Source organism: Pempheris klunzingeri, chromosome 2 (genome assembly GCF_042242105.1).
Source record: "Pempheris klunzingeri isolate RE-2024b chromosome 2, fPemKlu1.hap1, whole genome shotgun sequence".
In the NCBI taxonomy this organism is placed as follows: domain Eukaryota; kingdom Metazoa; phylum Chordata; class Actinopteri; order Acropomatiformes; family Pempheridae; genus Pempheris; species Pempheris klunzingeri.
Genome location: NC_092013.1, coordinates 29802835 through 29827261, shown reverse-complemented (window position 1 = coordinate 29827261; position 24427 = coordinate 29802835). Strand labels below are relative to the sequence as shown.

The 24427-nt window shown below is 45.2% G+C and overlaps 2 protein-coding genes across 2 annotated transcripts in view; both read left to right on the top strand.

Moving 5' to 3' along the window:
• Nucleotides 1-2867: 2867 nt before the first annotated feature.
• On the top strand, nucleotides 2868-11335 carry LOC139209631 (uncharacterized). Its single transcript, XM_070839422.1, has 9 exons — nucleotides 2868-2975; nucleotides 3200-3352; nucleotides 6786-7140; nucleotides 7331-7401; nucleotides 8532-8680; nucleotides 8786-9031; nucleotides 9117-9276; nucleotides 9361-9433; nucleotides 11112-11335. The coding sequence occupies exons 1-9, from the start codon at nucleotides 2868-2870 to the stop codon at nucleotides 11120-11122; spliced, it is 1326 nt and encodes a 441-aa protein (XP_070695523.1). The 3' UTR covers nucleotides 11123-11335.
• Nucleotides 11336-13483: 2148 nt separating this feature from the next.
• Nucleotides 13484-24427, top strand: part of phactr3b (phosphatase and actin regulator 3b) — a 41634-nt gene continuing 30690 nt past the window's right edge. The window contains exon 1 of the mRNA XM_070848291.1: nucleotides 13484-13604. Within this exon, the coding sequence (XP_070704392.1) occupies nucleotides 13496-13604 (109 nt within the window). The 5' untranslated portion in view covers nucleotides 13484-13495. The remainder of the gene's footprint in view (nucleotides 13605-24427) is intronic.

Genomic DNA, 24427 nt, shown 5'->3' with positions numbered 1-24427 from the left:
GTTTGTTTGGAAACTTCTTCTTCTTTGGTGTTGTTGAAAAGCGGCTACCAATCAGGCGTAAACACTCAATACCGCCACCTACTGTTGGGACACAACACCTTCAAAATAAAAGGGGCACCTTGTCTGTTTTAAGAATATAGTACATGTGTACTATTTATTCTACACCATAGCATTAATACATGTCCCAGGCTGTGCTATTAGTTTATTTTTGTACTTAATGTACTCACAAGGAAATGTGGTGGGGGGTGATTGGGAGGAGCGGCCTGCCTGATCTGAACCAGAGTGTTGTTATTGGACTTCTGTGCTAGCCGTGGATTGGCCATAACAAAAGGAGCAGGCTGAGATGGTTCAGGCATCTGGCCCTTTGGAGGTTTACCAGAACTCACGGGAGGGATTATATATCTCATCTGGGCTGGGAACACCTCAAGATCACCTAGGAGGAGCTGGAAAGCGACGTCTGGCGTGCCCTGCTTGACCTGTTGCAGCGCGACCCAACTTAGATTATTACTAGGACCTGTGAGTTGTGCAGCTTCAGCCTCATATCAATTACATATTAAAATCCCTCTGACAAATGATTGTCGTTTCAAAATGAATCAGCTGGAAACATTGAAAAGTCAGCAATATGTGTGATATATAATACAACAGTGTAATATATGGAGGCTCATGTCTTCCAGCGTGATGGAAAAAAGAGATATCTTTTACAAAAGTTTCAAACTGCCGCTGTAAAATCACTTGTTGTCACCTTACCTTTCCACAATGTCTTCATCAGGTAAGTAATTGATACTTTGTACTGTACAGTCTTTGACATGAATGAATATTACAGTTGGCGTGTTTCTCTCTCATGTTTCTGACTGTAATTTGCTGCCAATAGAGGCCATAAAATTGGATCTAGTTCAGTGTTGTCCATCCTCCTCCAAAATTTAAAGATAACAGGAGCCTTTGTTACTGTAGTTTCTGATTCCAGCAAGTTTAGAGCGGGACCCGGGTAAGATGGTCGCCATGTGGTCCCACCACAGAATGGCGAGTGAATGGTGATACACTGATCTATTGTTTTATGTCCATGGTTTGGGTTACCTATTCTCAAAACAATACCCATTGTCTAGAACAACGCATCTGAACAGTGGAGGAAAACAATAACTGGAGTATAGTTTAAATGTCAGAGTGATGATGTCCCATTGTTCCTAAACTTTAGTTCACCGCTTGGAAATGAGGAGAACGGTGGAGATCAGGCCTTACATGTCTGGGCAGGTTTAGAAACTCACCTGAAGTGACCTGAACCTTGTTTTGCTCAGTATGATACTGTATACAGTATACTGAAGGTACAGTCAACTGTGAAACTAAACATTAATGAGAGAATATGTAACGCATGTGCTCCAGTTTGCCCAGCAGCAGATTCATGCCTACAAGTGTGTTACGTTTTCACGTTTACCTTGAATATCATTCATGCAGAATCTGTGGAGACATTTTACACATAACCAAATATTTCAACCTCAGAAAGGTCTGTACAGACGTCCTTGGCAATATAATATGCAAAACGTGTTATGAGAACCGAGCTGGCTGGACCCACAATGCAGACTGACACAGATAGAGGTTGAAGACAGGTACGTTTATTGTAAACTGGGCAGGAGGTGGAAGTGGAACGGTATGTGCTGGGATAGTTCATATTTCATGGACCAAAGTGGTGGTGCGACCACACGCTCTTTACTCTGGAGACCAACAGTGGTAGACAACTTTCTTTTGCAACAGTTGTGTGAAAAAACTTGTTGACATGTGAAATAGTTGTAAAGGAAACTGTGGTGTGAAAAGACCTTAAGACTACAAATGTAGTAATGTGGTGGGAGGACCTTCACTTACAATAAAAGCAATATAAGCAGTAGAGAACAGACTGCCTAAAGTAGTTTATATACAGGTGCACCTCAAAAAATTAGCCATTCAATAGGCCAGAACTTGTTGGGTGACCTCAAACTGTATTAAATGACATACCTCCTTGTTTGGAAGCATTGTTGTAGAAAAGGCTCAGTTTTGAGGAAAGGTAACATAAAAGACCAAAACTGTGCATGCTCCAAACTGTCCTCTTTGTTTGGTAACAACAAAATGACATAATGGGGTCTGTAGAGAACATGCTACATTTGCTCAGTTCGCTCTTACAATCCTTCAGTGGTGACAAAACTGAAAATAAAACTAACAATATACAGGTGCATCTCAAAAAATTAGAAAATCGTGAAAAAGCTAGTTCATTTCTGAAATTCAATTAAAAAAAAATTCAAAGTGAAACCCATATACTATATAGAGTCATTACACACAAGATGAAATATTTCAAGCCTTTAAGATTAAGATGCAAGAGGAAATTCACATATACACAACAGCTACATCAGAAACTCGAATTTACAGTGAGAAATTCCAGTGAAAAGAGAAGGGGGGGGGGGAGATTTAGTTAGAAAATAAAATAAATACAAATATACAAAATATAATGCAAATGAAAACCCCAAAATTCAGCAGCTCAGAAAATTTGAATATTGTGAAAAAGTTCAATATTGTAGACTCACGGTGTCACACTCTAGTCAGCTAATGAATTCAAAACACCTGCAAAAGGTTCCTGAGCCATTAAAAGGCCTCTAAGCCTGCTTCAGTAGGTTACACGATCATGGGGAAAACTGCTGACTTGACAGTTGTCCAGAAGACACTCTCCACAAGGAGGGTAAGCCACAGTAGGTATTACTACTACTATACTACTATACTATTAATACTATTAACTAGTATTACTAGTCAAGCAAAGCCGATTCAAGAACTTGGGGGAGCTTCACAGGGGGTGGACTGAGGCTGGAGTCAGTGCATCGAGAGCCACCACACACAGACGGATCCTGGACATGGGCTACCAATGTGGCATTCCTCAGGTGAAGCCACTCCTGAGGACTCGCTATCAAAGCAGCCTGGGCCTCCACAACACCTCAGCAGTGCCACCAAGTATGGATTGGGTACATGAATGTACTTTTCAGAAGGGCGGCATTTCGTCAAAACTGGGCCTTTTCCACAACAATGCTTCCAAACAAGGAAGTATGCCATTCAATAAAGTTTAATAAGTTTGAGGTCACCCAACAGGTTCTGGCCTATTGAATGGTTATCTTGGATATCAGTAGATAAATGGCCATGGCTATCACTTTAGAACAAGCTATTATCTTCATACCAACCTGATCTGCAGACGCAGATTGGATGGCACTACGGCAAATCCTATAAAAAGCTGCATGGACTTGGCAGCACAGGCCTGCAGCTTGCAGAGGCTTTACTTCTCCAGTTCCGGCGAAGCACCGCGATTAGCCTCCAAGGACAACTGCTTGTCACACACCTGGAGAAGGTAAGAAACTGATGATGATGATGATGATGGAGGCAGCAGCAGCGGCGGCGATGAACAATATATACACACACAGCCAGCAAGTTCTATGGTAATAGTGAATCCCGATTGTTCAAAATGAACAGTGAGTGATTGGGTGATGCTAAACAAATGTATACTGGCTCAAAAGTATTGACATTATGATTCATATCCATAAATCTGGTTTTGAATCAAGAAATCTGTATTTCTAATTTGCAACTCATAAATCCTCATTTGCACACTTTTTTTGATTTTTTAAATGGAAATATTTTTGTGAATCTGTGGATCATTTTGAGACTGTTTCGCCTGCTGTTTCGTGACATTGTTGGAAAAAGTAATGGGAAAATACTTATAAGACTGTTTTTGCCTCCATAAACACAGTGATACAATCATTCACTGACAGCTGTATATACTGCTAACCAGTAGCCAGGTTAATTACATCTCCTCGCAAATTTAAACCTGGAGACCATCAGACCAGGAGTGCTTAATTCTTGGTATCTTGATAGACTTTGGAAAGACTGCCTTCCAGTAAGAACTTGAAAAAGTCTCATCCTGCAGGATAAATTTTAGGACTGTAAAACGTTTCTGATGTGTTTGTGTATTACTGGCTGTAATTGTTGTGTCTTATCTCTGCTGTTGTACTCAGGGCTCTGTTGCAAAGGAGATCTTTATCTCAATTAGATCCCCTGATTATATTGAGGTAATAATAATACTAACAGCAACAGCAACAGCAACACTACTACTGCTGCTAATAACAATAATAACAATGATGTTGTGTTTGTCCTCTTGAGGAAGTTTGTGTCTGATCTCCTGGTTGTGGGCCATAATGTCGACTCAGGGAATGCTGTTGCTCCTGGTTTTGCAGACTTTTACAGGATGCACAGGTAAGACAAGTGTCTGACAAAGCACCAAAAAACAGACCCTGTCAAAAAATCTTTTCTCATAGATACAAACCTCAAAACACTCACAACAAGATACTCTCACTAGCACTGACTAAGGATGCTGGACTGCTCGATGCAGGGGAAAACAATATATACATCAGGGAGGGGGCACAGGTGGAAACAATCAGGGCGGGGCAGACAATCCCAGGAGCAGGAAACACACATGGGCAGGAAGTCAAGGGGCCTTGAGCCAAATAAGATGTTTGCTCCAGGGGGTGGGGTTCTGGGAGACCAGACAATATAGGCAGGCATCCAACTCCTGGATGAGCCCCTCTGTTCGCCCGTTGGCTTGGGGGTGATATCCTGACGTGAGGCAGGAGATTTCACCAATGAGACTGCAAAACTGAGCCTGAGAAGAGGTCATATTATGTGCACAGATGGTACAGGGTGGTGAGGATCCCAGGAAGAGTAGCTGCTACCACACTGGCAGCTAATGGGGATCCAAAAAGACAGGCAGAAACATACTCACGGACCTGCTCCTCCATTTCAGTCCACCAGAAGTGTTGCCTCGCCGTAAACAGGGTCTGCCGTGTTCCAGGGTGACAGGAAAGGTGAGGTGTGCGGGCCCAGTGGATGATCTGAGAACTGAGCAGAGATTCAGGAGCAAACAGACGATTGGTGGGACAGTCACTGGGAACAGCAGCTCCGGGCACACACTGTCATCACAGACCATCAGCTCAGACTAACCACTTCAACTGGTCCTCCATGAGGCTTGCCATAATGTGCCAGAAACAGATAATTCTCGTATTCTTACTGCCACCCATTGGTTAAGGAAATAATGCATACCTGACAAAAATGACAAGTGTTAAAAAAAATCTTTTTTACAGGTGCCACATTAGTAAGTTGTGGTGGGCCAGGACGCTGTTGATCTGCCACCTTCTAAGACTACACACTCTCTAAATAGGCAATAATTAGTCAGGCATGGAACAAATGACACTCAATGAAACAACCACTCAGAACCAGGGAACATGGTCACTGTAGAACACATTGAACTGAATTGAACTGACACCAATTTTCAATGTAATTAGGATCAAAATTGTGCTTTACATACCAGCCCTGATTTCTGTTTTCACAGACGCTCAAACCACAACCCCGAGTTCTGTAGTGAGGCTGGTCAACTCTAACAGTAGCTGCTCTGGCAGAGTCGAGATCTTCCACGACGGCCAGTGGGGGACAGTGTGTGACGACGTCTGGGACCTAAATGATGCTGAAGTGGTCTGTCGGCAGCTGGGCTGTGGCTGGGCTGTGTCAGCACCAGGAGGGGCGCATTTTGGACGGGGCACTGGACCAATCTTGTTGGATAACCTTCAGTGTTCAGGAACTGAGGCTTCGCTAACAGACTGTGCACATCAGGGATTAGGGTCCCACAACTGTGGACATAGCGAAGACGCTGGTGTCGTTTGTCAGGGTAAATATGTTATTTTATCATGTTTCAAGGTATTTGCTACTCACAATTTAGGGTCACATTAGTCAGAAGGGTTATATCAAACAAATTTCAAGTAAATCCGAGAAACCTTCTAGGAGGGTCATTGAAAATGTTGTTTTTCTGCAGCTTAACACCTTCCTCATGCAAAACAATTCCCTCAATCTCTTTCAGTCTGGTTTTAGACCACACCATAGCACTTGTTAAGGTTTTAAATGACGTCCATGTGAGTAGCGAAAATCTCAGTTCTAATTTTATTAGATCTCAGTGCTGCTTTTGTTGACCATGAAATACTGTTGGACACATTAGAAAAGTGGCTGGGACTGTCTGGCACCGTGTTAAAATGGTTCAAATCTTACTTATAGGATAGCGACTACTTTGGGTCAATTGGTAATTTTAAATCTGAGCAAACAAAAATAACACGTGGGCTACCTCAAGGGTCCATTCTCGGACCTCTTCTTTTATATGCTTCCCCTTGCTCAGATCATTGAGTCTTGTATCATACCCACCTATGCAGATGACGCACAAGTCTACGTAACAGTGTCTCCACATGACAACAGTCCCTTACATTTGCTAAACAAATGTATCAAACACACCGATGAGTGGATGTGGCAGAATTTTTTACAACTAAACACAGATAAAACTAAAATGATTGTTTTTATTGTGTACATTTGCTTTGCCTTGCCTTCCAGGCCCAATCATGGCAGAAAGTTACAATCTTCTGATGTATGTGCCTCCCGAGCTGCTCAAAAATGTGTTGCAAAAGTACAATGTTATAATCTATATGAAAACAAGTGCTTCATAACACTTCCAGTGACGGGGGGCCATTGGACCCCCTGGACCTCCAGTTCTCAGAATTTAATGAGTGAATAAATAGATAAAGAGGAGTACAATTTAGTGCTTAATGATTCATTCAATGTTTCTTTTCTTTCTCTCCTGTCTGCAAGATTTGAGATCTGATGTAGACAACGCTTTATTAGACCTTTAGAACTTTATCGATAAAGCAAAATAATGTCTCTGAAAATCTGTGTTCTCTGAATTTTGATGTGCTCAGGGCATCTCTAATGTTTTCACAGAATTTACAGTCCCAAACCCGAGTTCTGTAGTGAGGCTGGTCAACTCTAACAGTAGCTGCTCTGGCAGAGTCGAGATCTTCCACGACGGCCAGTGGGGGACAGTGTGTGACGACCAATGGGACCTGCGTGACGCTCATGTGGTCTGTCGGCAGCTGGGCTGTGGCTGGGCTGTGTCAGCAACAGGAGGGGCGCATTTTGGACGGGGCACTGGACCAATCTTGTTGGATAACCTTCAGTGTTCAGGAACTGAGGCTTCGCTAACAGACTGTGCACATCAGGGATTAGGGTCCCACAACTGTGGACATAGCGAAGACGCTGGTGTCGTTTGTCAGGGTAAATGTGTTATTGTTCCACAATGAAAAGTTGGCTGAAAAGTTCTTAGTCAACATCTGGGCACAGTTTGGACCAGGCAGTGGACCCATTTGTTTAGACAGAGTTCACTGTTCAGAAAATGAGCTTTTAATAATAGACTCTGCCATTCAAATGCTGTTTTCTTGTTTAATACCTGTCTTCTTTTTTTTAGCTCTCAGTTCTTTAGACGAGCAAACTCCACTCCAGTCTTCTCAGCTTGTTTGCTCCCGTTATGGCCTCAAAGTTGGTGTTCATTTGGGCAGGATGCTGTTACTTGGTTTGGATGCATTCTCTGGTCACATGGACAGATCTTACTGCTCCAGCTACAGTATGTCTAATGGCACTGTGTGGTACCAAGTGCGACGGAGGACTTCCAGCTGCGGAAATGTAATGAAGGTGAAAATTATATATATGATTACTTTTATACACACATGTTCTGTGTTATACTGGTATTCTCCATGATCTCTATGACTTTCTGTGAGCCATGTCCTATATATGGTGGCAGCAACTAACATTACATTCATTATTAATTGATATTCTGATTACTTTTTAAATGTGAGTGCATGGGGATTTTGTGAAGCTTGCAAACACAGCAACGAAAGAAGTCACTGCATTAGTTGAGAGATCAGACATAGAGGAAGCAGGCAAAAGGGGGAAGTATGACCAGGCCCCCACTTGGGTGACCAGAGATGATACTAGCAGCGGCCCAGGCTCAAGTAGAGGCACAGGTGCGTCACGTGTGGCGATCCAAGAGGTGCTCGGTTCTGGTGAGGATGTGGGAGGAGCAGGAAGCTTGAGTCCATTGTTGCTGGAGTATTGATGAACGCTGAGTTCAAATAATTTGGCAGTGGATGGGAATGCCTTTCCTGACTGTGGATATGAAGATGGCAAATGCAAGCAGGGAGTGAGTGAGGCGGCTAATTAGAGGAAGGTTGAAGCCAGCTCCTGTGGTTATGCCTGGATCATCCTTTGTGGGCCAGAGATCTCGTGGAAGCTTGAGGGACCTTGTTAGGAGGGGCTGAGGCTGACCCCAGAGTGCAAACAGCTTAGCTGAGATATCTGGTGTTCGTCTGAGCACTGCAGGAGTATCGTGGCTGGAGAAGAATCCCTAACACACCCTGAATAGGACGGATTAATCTGAGGTTTGGGATCCATATTAGACTGATTTCTTACCAAACTGATGATGGTATTCACCAGGTGTTACATTGATGTGAGACTATGTAAAATGCAAATCACAGTCTGTTGTTGAAGAAACTAAGAGATGCGTCCTGTAAGATGGTTTATCTAACTCCTTAGTTACCTGCTGCTTTATATATAGACTCAAGATGACGTAATTCTGATGACTGATCATTAATTCATCATTTTCCTTTCAGACCAACAGCACCCATGCCATCTACTCCAACACTTTGTATATATACCCTCTGGGAAATCAATCTTCTCCTGTACCTGAGATTATTCCGTTCTCCTGTGCCTATCCCTTGGAAATGAACGTCAGCATGACCGCTTTTATCAGACCACAGCTGTGAGTCATCTCTTTTGATCCGTCTCTATAACACCACACGCTGGACACTGAAGTACATCACGAGAGGGTTGACACACACCTCCAATTGTCATTCTCTCTGAACAGCAACGGCAGCGGCCTTTCGGGGGCAGGACCCAGTCCCTCAGCCTACTTGTATCTTTACCGCGACTCCAACTTTTTCCAGAGATACGAGACTGGGCAGGTGACCCTCCTGCCATTGGGCTCTGCACTGCATGTAGAAGTGTATGTGTCAGATGGTGATACAGGCTTCGCTGTTGTTCTGGAGGAATGCTATATTACCAACTCCTCAAACTCTGATGACTCCAATCGATTGTCCCTCATTCATTCCGGGTATGTATCTCTCCCAGTTTAGGTGGACTGGAATGTAAAAAGTGATTTCTGTGCTGGAGTGTAACAGTCTGGCCATCTTTGCTAGGTGTCCTTCTGACCCTGACAGCGTGACGATGGTTCTGACCGGTGGTTCCCGCTATGCTCGTTTCTCTGCCTCGGTCACTCCTCCCATGGGTGACAACATGGCCACCTTCCTTCACTGCAAAGTACACCTGTGTGAAAGGAGGAGCAGATTCTGTGCTCAAGTAAGTCAAACACTCACCCGTAATCCAAACAATCAATCAGTAATCAATACATCTCTCATCATCATACCACGTCTTGCCCCACAGTCTTGCAGACGATCACGTCGCTCCGTTAGTGACACCATTGAACTGGCGCCCCTCACTCTTGGACCAATCACCTGTGAGTATAAAGTACAATATGTATCAGAGCTGCTGTCTTCTGGGAGTGTGTGCACCAGGGCACAAAACAGCCTCTGAGCGTCACTCAGTCTGTGGCTGTCCCCATATGGGTTCATGCTTAGCCGAATGCTCAGTGGGTTTGGGGGTGTGAGATCTAAATTTTAGCGAGATGACTCTTATCATTGCCAAGTTTATTCTAAAAATCCTGTAATTCTGAGTGGATTCACTGCCCATGATAATCTTCTTCTTTCTATTATTATTATCATTATTACTGGTTTAAATCATCCGTTTTTTTTAATCCCACATGGTTAAAATTACCAATAAGAACAGAAAAAGAGGAAATAAAAACCCTAAAGCTGGTTCAGAAAATCCCATTAGAAACAGAAAGCTAACACGCCGCTAGCTACTGTGCTATATAGGCAGTGAGTTAAACATCTCTTTATTGTCTTTTCTCCAACAACAAAATGACGGAGTGACAAACAAACACAATCCAACCAGTTGAACACACGTAGTACGGCAAAAAAGACATACATGCTATGAAAAAATAGCCCAGACGTCAGAGCAGCTCATTGTTCCAGCCATCGTTTTGTATTCGTCATTACATTCCAGAAAATGTTCCAGATTTTCCAAAATTTAGCAAGTTTGTTTTTTGTGATATGGATGATCTCTTCGAGAGCAAAAGTGAAAAGTTGTCTCTAGCCTCCAAAGTCCAAACAGGGACCCTACAATGTTTAAGAATACATCATTTAGGAGTAAGAGGCACCAATTCTATCAATAATTTGACTGATCAGATCCAGCGCATACAATGGAACAGAGGTCCCCTCTGGTGGTTACATTTCTTGCACGTGTCAGGACTGTTGGGGTTGAAGCGCTGTAACGTAGCCGGAGTGACGCACTGTCTGCTTAACCCTTTATATGTATGGGGTAGATAGAGGGGGAAGCTCCAAACTGTTACTGTCACCAAGACATGCCGGAGTATTGTGCCATATTGTCATTGTGTTTTACAGGAAGGGGTTTTTGTCTGTTTAGGTAGCTTTTTCTTGTCGGCTCAGTATGTACACAAGTTTATGGGGACTGCAACAGTCTGAGTGACCCGTGCAGGGGTGGTCCTTAACAAAGTAAAACACACCTGCTCTAACTGAGCTGCCCAGGAACAACATGGAAGATTTAGCAGTTGAAGTCCTCCTCTGTCGTATGGCAAATGTAAGAAGGAAAGCCTAAGTGTTGGATGTTTGCTTTTCCAAATGAAGTTTGAGAAGGTTTTCTTTAACAACTGGAAAAAGGAAGGTGGACTTGATTCGGGTAACCTTTGCCCTTTCTGGAGCACTGATGAGCTGATGCTGTGAAGTGGTTGTAGTCAGCAGGGATAGTTGTGACGATAGTAGGGGTGATCTCAACACTGGGTCATATTGAACAGGTGTCGCTCTGCTCTCCGTTCAGCAGCTTTCATCACTATGAGCACGAGAACCACTATTACTGACGACACAATTTCTCTTTTAGGCTCAACTCACAGCGACTCTCTAATCTAATTCTGCTCTCACAGATCCGTCCCTGCGCTCTCGCAGGTTGACTTGCAGACTGAGTAGCGTCTGAATTGGTTTTGTGCTTCTCTGTTTACGTCCGTAGAGTCTCTTCACTGTTTCTAACCACGTTTCTGTTTCCCTTCACTTCATCTTTAGGGGAGAAGTGACAAGTTGGACCCACCGCTCATTTTTATGACATCTTCATTTCAGATATGATATGATTTGAATCAAATATGGTCCCTCTGATATGATTCCTACATCATGAAGGGTACACTCAATGCTGGCTCTGTTTTAGCTTGATAGTAACAACACTTTTCTTGTGCTAACTGTACATGAATATTTCTCTTGTGAAAATCATACACCATCTAAATAAAGGTTAATCAAAGCATTGAAACTGAAAAAAAGATTTGTGCCGTTTCTTCTGTCCTCTCACTCCATCCAGTCACTGAATATTGTTGATTATCTTAAGATTTTAGACCAATGTTTACTCCTCCATGCTTCCCTCATGGTCATACCACAGTGTGGTCACAGAGCCTGGCAGAGCCTGCCCCCCTGTGGGCCAACAGCGGGCCAACAGCTGTATTGCAGGCCTGTACGTGGCACCGGGTGTCCATCAGTGTTTCCAACCACAACACGGTGTGTGTGCCCTGGAGGCCTAATGAACACAGTGAATGCATTTACCTCTTCATGGAACATTTGCAATGCACTTTGTTCAATACTTTAAATGCTTAGGAGTTTTTCTTTCTTTTTTCAATCAAAGAACACAACGACTTGTCTTTTGAACTGTTTTTACTGGGACAGTTTCATGCCCATCTAAAGTTTTCTGTCAAAGTCTGTTTCCCCATCAATTAGTGCTTTCCCTAACCTGAACCCATCACGGCCCCCAGCCAGTTATCCCAGCAGGGCCTAGCCATAGTCTAATAGTCATACTGTCCAATAGTGTTTCAGAGGGAGAGAGACCTCAACACACCAGCGAGACCAGGGGTGTCCTCCAATGAGAGCCGACATGGAGACAAAGCATCATCAACATTTCTACGCAGTGCTGCTGGTGCTCAGAAAGCCCACGGGCTGTTTCCACACCAAACTCTGCATCATTAAAGACAGTGAAATACTCTGACTTCTGACATCATACTGGTACAAACGAAGGCACTGCAGATAGTAGAGCAATAACAAGGTCACAGGTCGCCTGGATGGAAGTATAAATATAGGTGAAAAGAACGGAATTATTTTTAGAAACAGAGCACAAGACACAGTAAACGAACATTCCTGTTTTCACATTCTTTGGTTGTATTATTATTATTATTATTATTATCTTTTTTTTAGTGTTGATTGTATTGTTCAGGGTTTGGCTGTGTTGTTATTATTCAGAGCAATGACAGCTCTAGGGTAGAAACTGTTCTTTAGTCTGTTGGTGCTAGACTTTATTGCCCTGAAAAGAGAAAGATGACTACCAAAGTGACTTCTCACCCATCTCCACCTGTAACCAAGTCCTGTCATCTCTGATGATGGGCCTGCAGGCTGTGTTCAACACATACCCACCGGGGGGGAAATGTCCTTAAGAAAGTCCCCATTTTGCACCAATCCCCGAGCAGACACGATCCAGCGCTGCCTTCAGGGGCTGCAGGAAATATCGCATTTAAAAAATAACCGCACATGAGAAGCACCAAAGCACAGACTTAGGGCCCAGGTTACTGTGGACAGAGCAACTCTGATGTTAGTGTTTGATTCTGGCTTGTTCTCCTCACAAATCCATCCATATCTTCTCTGTGTGTGTGGAAACAGAGACCAAAAGGAAGAGAGCAAAAAGCCAAGAGGAAGGAAGAGTTATGTGTCTGCATGGGGCCACAGAGGGCCCCGGACTGGACCCCCTCTGTCAGCAGGTGGTCTCCTGTGGAGAAGATAAGATTCGGCCTGATGCTGTATTCATCCAACAGCCTGTGGGTTGGTGGGGGACAGTTTTTAATCTGGACTTCTGGACTTTTTTACTTCAGTCAGATGTGGGAAGGAGGGGGGAGTGAAGAAGGGCAGCTCTGAACGGTTTGTCTCAATTGACAATGATGAACAGGGAAAGGAAGACGAGCACGTGAGATGATATTAAAATATGAATTAAACTGTGCAGATAATATGCTTACACCAGTTTGAATCAATGATAAGATATTATTCAAAAAACATCTTCACTATTACAGAAACGCGTCGTGTGCTGGCTGGCCCATGTTTGAACGGGAATCGTTCAGCTGAAGGTAAAATCATTCAGAGGGAGGTTTGTGTTAGTCAGACCTCAACGAGCCGAAGCTCCTCAGACCGTGTTTTTAACCAAGAGAAACAGTCCAGTGGACATTAGAGATTGAATTTGGGGGTTTACGAGCAGCCCTTGAAGGCAGCATGATGCTGCGCGCGTAATGGATTTCCCCAGCACTGCTGCTGATCGGGGACCAGGAGCTGCGGCTGCAGCAGTCCAACCACATCAAATCTGCTCCTCCACTTGATGCCTTGGTGACCTTGGCCGACGGTGCTCGCGCCTTTCAGCCTCTGTGCCCACCATGGCATCGTCGGACGGGCTGGACGAGGACTGCGTGCCGCCGCGGGGGAGATCTCAGAGTGACCCGAGCAGCATCACCGAGGTCCGCCTGGGTGAAGCGCACCGAGCAGGTAAGGGGCGCGGGGTGGGGGGTAGGGGGGGCCTAGACGTATGTTGGCCGTGTGGCACCTGGCTCACCGGTGCGTGCTCCTGGGTGGACCAGAGACGCATCGGGGCTCGCCTGCAGCCGGTCCCGGTGATCCCGGAGAATTTGTATGCAACAAACGTAGGTTGTGTTGGAAACGTGCGTCACTTACTCTCCCTCACACACAGTCTCTGCTGCAGGCCCTACATGTCATATTGCTGTGTAATGATGGCATCCTTCAGTGACACAGGGAACCAGGGACGTTTGTCTCACGCAGCCTATGGAGACGTGGTCCAACTGGTGTCACACCAGTTAGATGTATTTCAGTATTGGCTCTCTAATATCATCATGCACTGGTTCCCTGGTTTTGGTCCTTTGCAGACGCTTTTGCTCTCTGACACAGGTTTATTTCCTCGTCGCCCTCTTTATCTCTCCACATCGTCAGCCCGTGCCTGAGACCCCTGACCCCTGATGATGGCATTAGAGCGGTGAAAACCAGCACAAGGCTGGATGTCCTCCATGCATTCTTCATGATGCAGATAGATAGAAGGCAAAACTGGCCATCACACATGGGCCGCAGTGTGCTGAGCTGAAGCTGATGAGAGTGCTGCTTGTGTATTTGGCTGTTTCCATGGTGATCCAAATGGCAGCACTTGGCTCTCCAACTGTGAGCCGACATGGTGTTTGTCTGCTCCGCTCACTGGCTTCCTCGCTGCACTCGGTGATGTACAGCAGCCGGCCATTCAAAGCGAAATGCCACTCTGACTGTGAATCGTGTTTATTCGTGAGATGGGACTCACGTTTCCACGGGGAGTCTCGCTGTTGCTCAACAGCTACCAAGCAGAAGATGTACTGAGAGACATCCTGTGTTGAACTGTGTTGAGCAGTGGATCAATGCGAAATATGAGAAGTCACTCATTTTAACGTGCGGGCCCTCGGCGATGCTGTTTGCCAGCCGTCGCCGCCCACGTGCTGTGGATTCAACTGGTCTCAAGACAGAGCGCCAGCAGAGAAAGTGACGAGTTGAACGGAGAAGTTGACACTGTACAGCTGTTGTATCTGTTCAAATAAGAGGCTCAGTGACTGAATCGTGGTCCGGGGCGTGTGGGGGTTGCAGTATAATATATGAGACAGGAGTCTTGGCTTCATAGGAGGGCACACGTGCTGCACTACATTTTCATGTTCACGAGTGTGATGTTACAGGCTGTTCCACGGGGACAGCTATCTTTAGGTACGAGGACCACAGCAGCGCTGCAGGAGGGATCTACAAGTTCTCTTGCCAGCGGTGGATGTTGTCGTCTTCATGCCCTTGGTTTCCAATCCAGTGCTTGTCACGTTGTCGTGGTTGTTATGGTTACGTAACAGCCTTGGTGCGTGTGCCAGCCCGACACAACACTGTCCTGTGATATATACGGTTCATTACCACTTTTAACTTCGCATCACATTCACCCAGATCTCCCCCAAAGCACCGCAGCAAATTTCCTCCAAAGCTGACGTTTCCTGTGCAGCATCAGGCACACGGGGTCGGGTAATGCAGCAGTGAAAACCTGCCTGCCCTCCCCCTCCCCCTCCCCCACCCCCACCCCCTATATCCCCTCTGCTCGGTGCTAACCCTGTCCTAGCCCTGGCGCCCCCACTGCGGCTTTGATCCTGGCACTTGAAGAAACCGTCTCCATTAAAGGGGAGAAAAGAGGCAGCGTGAGATCTGATTTAGTGGCGTTATCATGGCACCCTGCTGGGCCAAGTCACAGTGACTCAGCTGCACAATAGACTGGGCTTAACATACAAACGAGCTCTTCCTCCATTGTGATGCTTTGATACGGATGGAGGAAGAAAAAGTATTTTCTGTGCATCACGTGGCTACAAAACCACCAGCCACACGCGGCAGACTGAGAGCAAAACACTGTGCTGTGGATTCAAGCCTCGTTACGTGGACTTGTGTGGAAGGTTTCATTTGGAGCCGGTGATGAGCAGCCACCTTGTTCAGCACATCCAGGTTACATCACTAGCACTGGTGGAGACGGTGCAGAACAGTAAGTGCAGCCAAAGTATTATAGCCTAAGGTGGAACTCATGCTGCAGTCCCATTTTGGCAAATGCGGCAGCCGGCCAACCGAATATTCGTTATTACTTTCATCAGGAGGAAACCGGCGCAGTGTGACACTTAAAGCGCTTCCAAACAGAACTTGGCAGAACGACTCCAGTTCTTCCAACTTTGAGGTGGCTGGCAGATAAGGCAAGTGCCATTTTGGAAAATGAAGCCAAATGGGTGAATCTACTTTAGTCAATGAACCTACGATGTTTCATCGAGCACTAACTACATAACATAATAACCATTCTAGCTATACCTTCTCAGCCGACTGTGTGGCTCGCTCCGGCTCTACGGAGCATTTTGGCATCTTTCAGCTTGTTGTTTTGGTTTTATGGCCCCAAACGCTCCTGTTTTAATTCAGTCTCACAGCTCTTACTAGCATTGTTTCCAGCCACAGCAAAGGCTGTGATAAACCACTGTACACAACCTGCAGACCCACATATTTTTCTCAGTCGTTGGTGGAGACCAAAATGGAGATAAAAAGACAGTGAATGAATGAATGGATGTCCATTTGTGCTACAAGTGTAAATAAGCAAATATTTGCTAACAAGTTGGCCAAGTGATGTGTTTACAGCTTATTGTGTTTCCCCCAAGTGGCCAAATCAATTTATACAGGCTTAAAGGCTAGTTTTGGTTCATCACACTTGGAATGCAGCAACATCACTGAAAAGTAGTCCAGCGGAGCAGGATTTAGTAAGCAGCATTTCGGGTGCACTCACTTCCAGTTTAACTCCAGTTTACAACCTGTGCTGTCGTCTGACTGCCCATGTTCTTTTGGCTCAGTCACACTTGTTGTAGCGATGGCTACATGTTCCAGATCTCAACAATTAACTTTGTGAGTGTGATTTTATCACAAGCTCAGGCCAGATCTTGAGCACAACATCAAACCGTGGGTATCTTTTTGATGCACATGAGCAGAAATGGTTGCGGTGCCAGTCTGCCGGTCCCTGGTGCTGCCTCCGGCCTGCAGGAGCCTCCTCTCCCGCTCCCTCATCTCCCTATTTGAGCGGGTGCTGTTGTACTAATCTGGCACACTGCTCTAACATGAAAGACTCCTCCGCTGTCCTCCACCCCCACCACAACCACCACCCCACCCACATCTCTTAGCTACTGATAGGCCTCAGTTTAGACATTCAGTCAGAGGAGGCGGGTGGGGTGGGGGGCTCTGCGGGCCGATGAGGAGATTAGGATTCCTTTTATTTGAATCACGGGGCCTCATGTTTTATTAATCAGGAAGCCCATACGTGAGCCAGTGTGTCTCATTCCATACTCAAAGCTGTGATTGAGAATAGCAGACCTGGCACCTGCAGCTCTCGCCTACATGCATGTTCTGCTCAGCATGTGTTGAATCTCCTCACAGCCACGAGTCCTTTCACAGCAAGTGCAGTAAGAGATGAGATGGGGTGAAAGGTGTACAGAGCTGGTTACAAAAAAAAACAATAAGGCAATGCCACTGTCCACAGTTGTCTCTGAGGAAATGTCAGCTGTAAAGCATTTGGCTGTGTGCCGAGTTCCAAAGTTCAGTAAATCCGCAACGTGGACCGGGAGCTTCCTGAAAATGTATTTTAGCATTACTAATACTGAAATTTTGCACCTTCCCAGTAGGGCTGTGATGTTAACGACATTACCACAATACATGTGATGTCCACCGTGGGGTTGAGCTCAATGCTGTCATCACCGCATTCTAATCATATAATCATAATAATATGTTATTATGATTATTATATTCATCCATCCATCCACCCATTGTCTGTCGCCGGCCTGGGGTTCGGTTTTAGGGGCAGCAGGCTAAGCAGGTCACTACAAGCATCCTTCTTCTGAGCAGCTCTCTCCAGCTCCTCCTGGGGGATCCCGAGGCGTTCCCAGACCCAATAAAATATGTAATCCCTCCAGCGAGTTGTGCGTCTGCCCTGGGGTTACCTCCCAGTTGTACGTGCCAGGAAGACCCCCAAAAGGAGGCGATCGGGGGGCATCCTGACCAGAAGCCCGCACCACTTCAGCTGGCTTCTTTCAACATGAAGGAGCAGCGGCTCCCTCTGGATGTCTGAGCTCCTCGCCCGTTCTCTAAGGCTGAGCCCAGACACCCTGCTGAGGAGACTCATTTCAGCCGCCTGTATCCCTGAACTCGGCCCCGGACCAAAGCTCATGACCACAGGTGAGGGTTGGAGTGTAGATCGATTGGTAAATCAAGAGCTCTGTCTTCAGGCTCATTGAACTAGACCCTGAGGTCTTTGGGATTGGGAACACATATGCACCTAATGATAAAAAGCTTAATCATTTTTGGAGCTGTAATATTGCCTAAAGCATATCATTTGCTGTTTGAATATTAACAATTATTTATTTGAGGCGGTCTTATTCATTTACCCTTCTTGACCTTTTGCTTTTAAAGCAGTAAATATTGGTGATAAACGGTAAACTGCCAAACCACAGGGATGCATTGCTTTTTCACTGTGGTTAGAACAAATCCATACATCACAGCCCTACCTCAGTGTCTATGAATACACTATGGCAGCATTGGCATGACAGTGTGGAGATTTTAACTGGGGAGAACCCCAAACTACTATGAAGGGTCCACAACCTCTGGACCCCCAGGCCTGTGGTTTGTATAAAACCAAATAGGACTGCTTTTAGGATAAATGTAACGTCACTTGATCAGAAGGCAACAGTGGTGTAACCTCTGCATAAACAAGAGAAAGAGTCTTCATTCTTACCAGCTGCACCTGGGAGAAGTTTGCCTTCAAGACTTTCAGCCTTTTGGAAGTCAGGTGACGTAGTGAAAAGGGCGGCAACGTCAGGGAGGAGGTCGTGGTGGAGGAATGGACCAAACGCAGGACTGTCACCAGGAGGCTGGGGCTCAAACCAAAAGACAGTGTTGACTTTTTATTTCTGGATGTAGTTCACCACCTTAGTTAAGGGTGTTAGCATGCTAACACTTGCTAATTAGCACATAAGACAAAGTCCAGCTGAGGCCTTTGGGCTGTCATTAGTTCTGCAGGTGTTCGGTCATGAACCACAATAAAGTCATTATAATTCATCCTAGAGTGGACCAGAATGGTTGTACGGAATTTCATAGCAAATCCAACCGACAGTTGCAGAGACATTTCACTTAAAACAAAAGTGTTTACTGGTAAAATATAATTTTATCCTCAGTCACTTATGAAGACCAAGGAATGAAATAAACGTAGGATCTAACTTGGTACTAATAAGGAATTTATGGTGACATTGTTGTTGTCAGTGGAGTTGCGTCCTATAAACTTCCCTCAGTGGGAAGGAGTTGAAAATACTGGAAAACATGTTTGAGGTGTGTGAAGTGAAGTCCGTTTAGGAACATATTTCACTAAAATCATCAACAGCACATGAGAGGCTTATGATGTATTGTGTTAGATCCCGTTTTCACGTGGTTTTATAAGATCAACATAAATGTTAGATGTGAGGTGTCCTTCTGGAAAATAAAAAAGCAGAGATGAGACTGGAGAGTATTTGAAAGGCATCTTTAATGCCTGCGTAGTGGGAGAGCTCCCAAAATGTGGCTAAGTGGGGTCAAGAGCAGCTCAAAGTGAATCTGTAGGTGAAACTGCCACAAGAGGGCTCTTCTTGGCAGATGGATGGATGTTGCATAAATGAGGTAAGCCATCGCTGTCGCAAGGAGACCAGCGCCGCAGTCACCTGACCTCTCACAAAGAATAGGGACAAATGGTTTGTCCAAGGTCGTGCTGCACATAGAGTGGGAATGGACGGTGAGACGAGCTTTAAATGAATAATCAGCTCTTTATGCCAAATCTAACCTGAGACTGAGAGACGGGGATGAACGCTGCAGGCAGCGTGAAAAGAAATCTTTTGAAATTCAATCAGAGGGGGTTAAAACTGAAAACTCAGAAAACCAAACTTTGCTTGACGTCATGCCCCTCTGTGGATATTTTTGGAGCTGATGCAACTCCTCAGAGTTTTTTTTGGATCTCACGTCTGTTTGAAAAGTGGAACATCTGAAGGCAGTGATGAAGGATTTAGTATGGGCAGCGTGGTGATGATTACTGCAGAGCATTGCAGAGGCGATGTGACGCTAATCTACAACTAGAACTGAAAATGTGACTTTGCTGAGGCGCTAATGTGCTGTTCCATCAGTGAGTTTTACCCTTGAGACTTTGGTGCAGCATTGATTCTTTTTTATTAGCCGACCAGGACTCAGTGGTACAGTGGCCAACTGAAAAGGGCCTCGTTTTTTTGTGCCAAGTCATTCCTCATGCCATTATGCACCCATGCGGGGACGTCCCCTGGTCCCAGTGATTACAGGGCCCCCGGGGAACAGGACAATCATCACCATCCGCCCATGTAGTTAAAGGACGTATTCACCACGTTGTAGGGGACTCTCATGCTGTAGATGCAGGGCCGTAGGTTTTTAGAAACACTAGGGTCATGAGTCCAGTGTCTCCCACAGAACCCCACAGACTGAATCCCAAACCAAACTCTGTGAATTTAGTCGTGAGTCTGACATTGTAGCTGGATGCAACATCACATCAGAGAAGACCTCTTGTATTTTATATGATATTAATATCAGAACTGGAAGTAGAAGTCCAGCACACTGTATGTAATGTGTCATCATTAAAAAAAGAAGCACTAGGGAACAAAAATATAGGGAATCATTTTGAGTTTGAAATAGAAATCCAGAGTCCACACCGTACAATGTTTGCAGCTTTGCAGTGATGTGGCCATCTGAGTGAATTGTCTGATATCACAGGATGTAATTAACATCAGAGGAATAACATGTAATAATGTGCTAATTGTGTTTAAAGGCGGGTTTCCCTTTCAGAGAGCAGAGGAAAAAAATGAATATAAATAGATAATCTTTGTCTCTGTGCACAGACTTGATTGAACAGCAGCACAAACAGAGATGGTGAACTGCACCACCCCCTCCCCCGCTGCACGCACACACACACACACACACACACACACACACACACACACACACACACACACACCGTCTCCCCTCCCCCTACGACCAAACAATCTGGGATCTGTGAACAACAAGAATGTCACACATACAGTAGGAATGAAAAATTGCTGCTCTGGTGTCTTACAGGCGAAATGACAGTGAGACTGATGCTGAGGCCAAAGAGATGAACTGTGGCTTGTGTTTGTTGCTCGCCTTGTTATCCACAGCCAGCTTTCTGTTCTCCTCCCCAGCAGAGATTTGCTTCTGTGCTTCATCTTCCTACATGATGATGCTACAGCGCCATGTGCACCCCTCTGACTTGTGTCCTTATGGGGTTTAATTTGCTGCAATTGCCATCACATATTTGTAGTAACTGTACGCCCTCCTGAGGGTGTACGTGCACATGCCCTAATATGCTTTATTTGGAGAGAGGAAGACAGACGCCAGTGTGTGTAGCTGAGGCAGAGATCTACCCGACGACTGGGGCCGGCGTGTCGGGGGGAGCTACTTGAGTTAAGCTGTCAGCCATTTACACATAATGTATCTTTTATGAATGTTTCATGTGCTGACCTAATTCCTTTCAGAGCTGAGTAAAAGCAATATGTTGCACATGAGAACACAGCAGAGCATCCAGCTGATCCTTTTGACATCCTCATCCCCGAGAAAGGGGGCAGGAAGGGCCACACAAATGGAAAAGAGCTGCGATATGACCACTTGGATGCCCTGAAGAGGCACGAGTAGAAGCTCTAGTTCCTCCTAGCTGAGGTTTGTTTTTACAGAATCTACATCCCTCAGAGATGGGGAATAGAGACAGCCAGTGCAAAAGAGATACTCTGCTCTCTGTGGCAGATGTAATTAAAGCAGATACTTAGAGTAAGCTCAGCACACGAATGGAGCCACTGGTCACTCTGACAGACTTGAATCTCTCAGCAGTGTAAAAGAAGGAAGAAGAGGAGGAGGAGGAGGAGGGGCGGTGGCAGCAGCTGCAAAAATCTGTCTGCTTGGGCAGGCTGCTGGATTGGAAACCCTGAAAAGTACAAATCACAGCTACTAATCAGCAGCGAACTGCTGTCCTGATGTGACTCAAGAGTGGCTGTTCAGAGGGAGCTGGAAATGTGCCCAGACGTGGGCATTGTATCTCTTCTCAAGAGATTGTCTATCCTCCAGTTTCCCTCTAACCAGCCTCACCTGATGTAAATGCTGCTGGAATGATTAGTCAATAAAGCGATTAGTCAATCGACAGAACACAATTTGTGAAATGTTGTGTGAGTCATTCCTGTTCGTGGTCAGGAACAAAGGGATGCAGCATGTTGGGGTGCACACATGAGCCACATCAGCTTTGTTTTATGTCATGTTTTGTTCTTTATATTTAGTGCTAATTAGCAAATGTTAGCAATCTGACACCCTAAACTAAGTCGATGCACATAGCAAACTTTATATCAGCATTACACCTGCGCTGTAGAGCATGTTAACATTTAGCTAAGTGCAGCCTCAAAGACGTGCCACCACAGGTGAGTCTAGGCAAAGTTACCAGAATACATCGTTCTTGTTGGGGGCTGCTCAGATGTTGTGCTCACAAATTCATTATTCTTAATGGGAGCAAAGCGATGACAAAGTGATGTCGTTACAGGGTGCATTTGTTTCTATGCATGTCACAGACCATGACGGAGGCACGACTGTGGGCTCTTAGCCTTATTTTTACCCTAAACCTAGAGTTAAACTGAAGTTCTCTGGCTATGTGTGGTCTGGTGGCCTTAATCATATGGTGATGGAACAGGTTTGGGAAGTGCTGCTGATAAATGGCCTCATGCAGTTCAGTGAATGAGAAGTGAAACATTTTGTTGTGTACTTTGGAGGACTTGTTGGAAAGCATTTAGCTAACAATTATTATTTTCAGTGAAAACACCACATGTAGCGTTCAGATGTGAGGCTGTCAACTGAATATCTTTGGGTTTTAGCGTCAGTCAGACAAAACAATGTGAGGATATCACCTCTTTTAATGCGCTTTTGACATTCGTTTATCCAGAATACAAAAAAAGGCTTATTGATCCTGAGGATTGCCAATAAGCGAGGAAGGAATTCCAAAGACTGTTTTGTTTGCAGCGCACGCTCTACGTGGTCGAGGCTGTGTCTTCCTCGCTGCTACAGGCCCGATCTGTCACTGTGACGCTGCAGCAGCTCGTGGTGGCTGTGCCTGATGAATGATTCAGCAGATGAGGAGGGGAGCGGTGCTGGAGTGGAGCAGCAGCAGCAGCAGCAGGGTTTTATGAACGTAAATTTATGTTTTTAGACTGGCAGCACCGTCACAAAAACAAAGGCTGTTTAGGAGCTCGTCATGAAAACGCAGTCCCTTACTGCCTCCTGGGCTTATTGTGCATTAAATCTAACCAGTTACCCATTGGACCGTTGTTTTCTTGCACCACATATCAAAATTATTTTTGCTGCTCAGAATATTTATTGAAACAACACTGCAGCCATTCATTCATTCATTCCTGCTGTATTTGATGTCGTACCTGTTGTGGCTGACCGACGGGCTCCTAAACAGAGGAAGAATGATTGTGGATGAACCACAACGCACAGAGAAACACCATCACAGAGCAGAGTCAGACTACAGACTGTTCGTGGGGTCCTGTCACGTTCAAATTTTATTTAAGGACTCAAAATCTGGAGGTGAATCAAACATTTTATATTTCTAATGATGTGACGTTCAGATACTACGTTGATGAACGCTTAGACACTCCCAGCTTTTTGGACGATTGAAGTCGTGTGCCACCATTATTCAGCTCTGTCAGGTTCATCTTTACTCCCAGGACAGTCAAAGCAGCACAACATCCCACCAACATGGAGAGTGAACCTGACATCACAGGGTCTCTGTGACGAGGCAGCAGAAGAGAGGAAGCCGTTTTGTGGTCTGATTGATGAGGTTTCTGCTGATGCTCCTTATTCACATCCTTTTAAATGTCACTTTGCTCTTATTTGATCCTTCTTTCAAAAATAAAAAAACAATTGTTAAGCACTGTGTGGGCCAGCTGCTTTTTCAGATTTGAGATTTTGCTTCCTGGCTGACTTTACATTAGCTGCATGGACGTTTTCAGTATCTCGTCTTTCTTATATTTAATGCATACGACTGCAAATTAGACCAGCACTGCAGAAGTTATAATATGTCTAACATTTAATAACATTATGTCAGGCTATGAGTGACTGTCGTCTGAGGCTCCCTCCGCCATCACCGACGGTGTGACGGTTTCTGATCACTCATTAAGTGCTTCGGTGCAGATTGTTCCACAGATTCCACAGATTCTATAACTGCAGCTTTGAGCTGTTATACTGCTGATGTAGAGCACGTTTCTCCACTTTCCTTCTTCTCCCCAGTGACTGCACAGTACCTGAGCACCCCCCCTCCTCCACCCCCACGCCCTGTGGGCACAAATGCCACAGTCCTCGTTATGTGTAAAGATGCAGTCAAATGAAGTTAAACAAATGAATTGTCTAATTTCCAAAGTCACTGTCTTTTCAGTGCAGAATTCTGTCATTGTTCTCCTGTTTGATTTCAAATGATCCAAATAGAGCTGCAGAGAGCTGCCATAAATGTGGCCAAAATCATCCCCTACACGCTGCCTGTACACCGTACATTTACTTTTCAACATTCATTTGAGAGTCCAGTGTGTACTGCTCTCAACTACTCAGTCATAGTTACCATCGATTGTTCATGACTTGATCCCAAAATAACGCAATGTCTGACAACAGGAAAGCCTCCCACTTCCCAGACTCCAGATGTTTGCAGCATC

What these genes read in the sequence shown, in the direction of transcription:
- LOC139209631 (XM_070839422.1), top strand. Translation starts at nt 2,868, where the DNA reads ATGGGCTACCAATGTGGCATTCCTCAGGTGAAGCCACTCCTGAGGACT. An exon ending in GCTCCCGTTATGGCCTCAAA is followed by an intron (nt 7,402 to 8,531) that starts GTTGGTGTTCAT and finishes TTTTCCTTTCAG; the next exon opens with ACCAACAGCACCCATGCCAT. An exon ending in GCTTTTATCAGACCACAGCT is followed by an intron (nt 8,681 to 8,785) that starts GTGAGTCATCTC and finishes CTCTCTGAACAG; the next exon opens with CAACGGCAGCGGCCTTTCGG.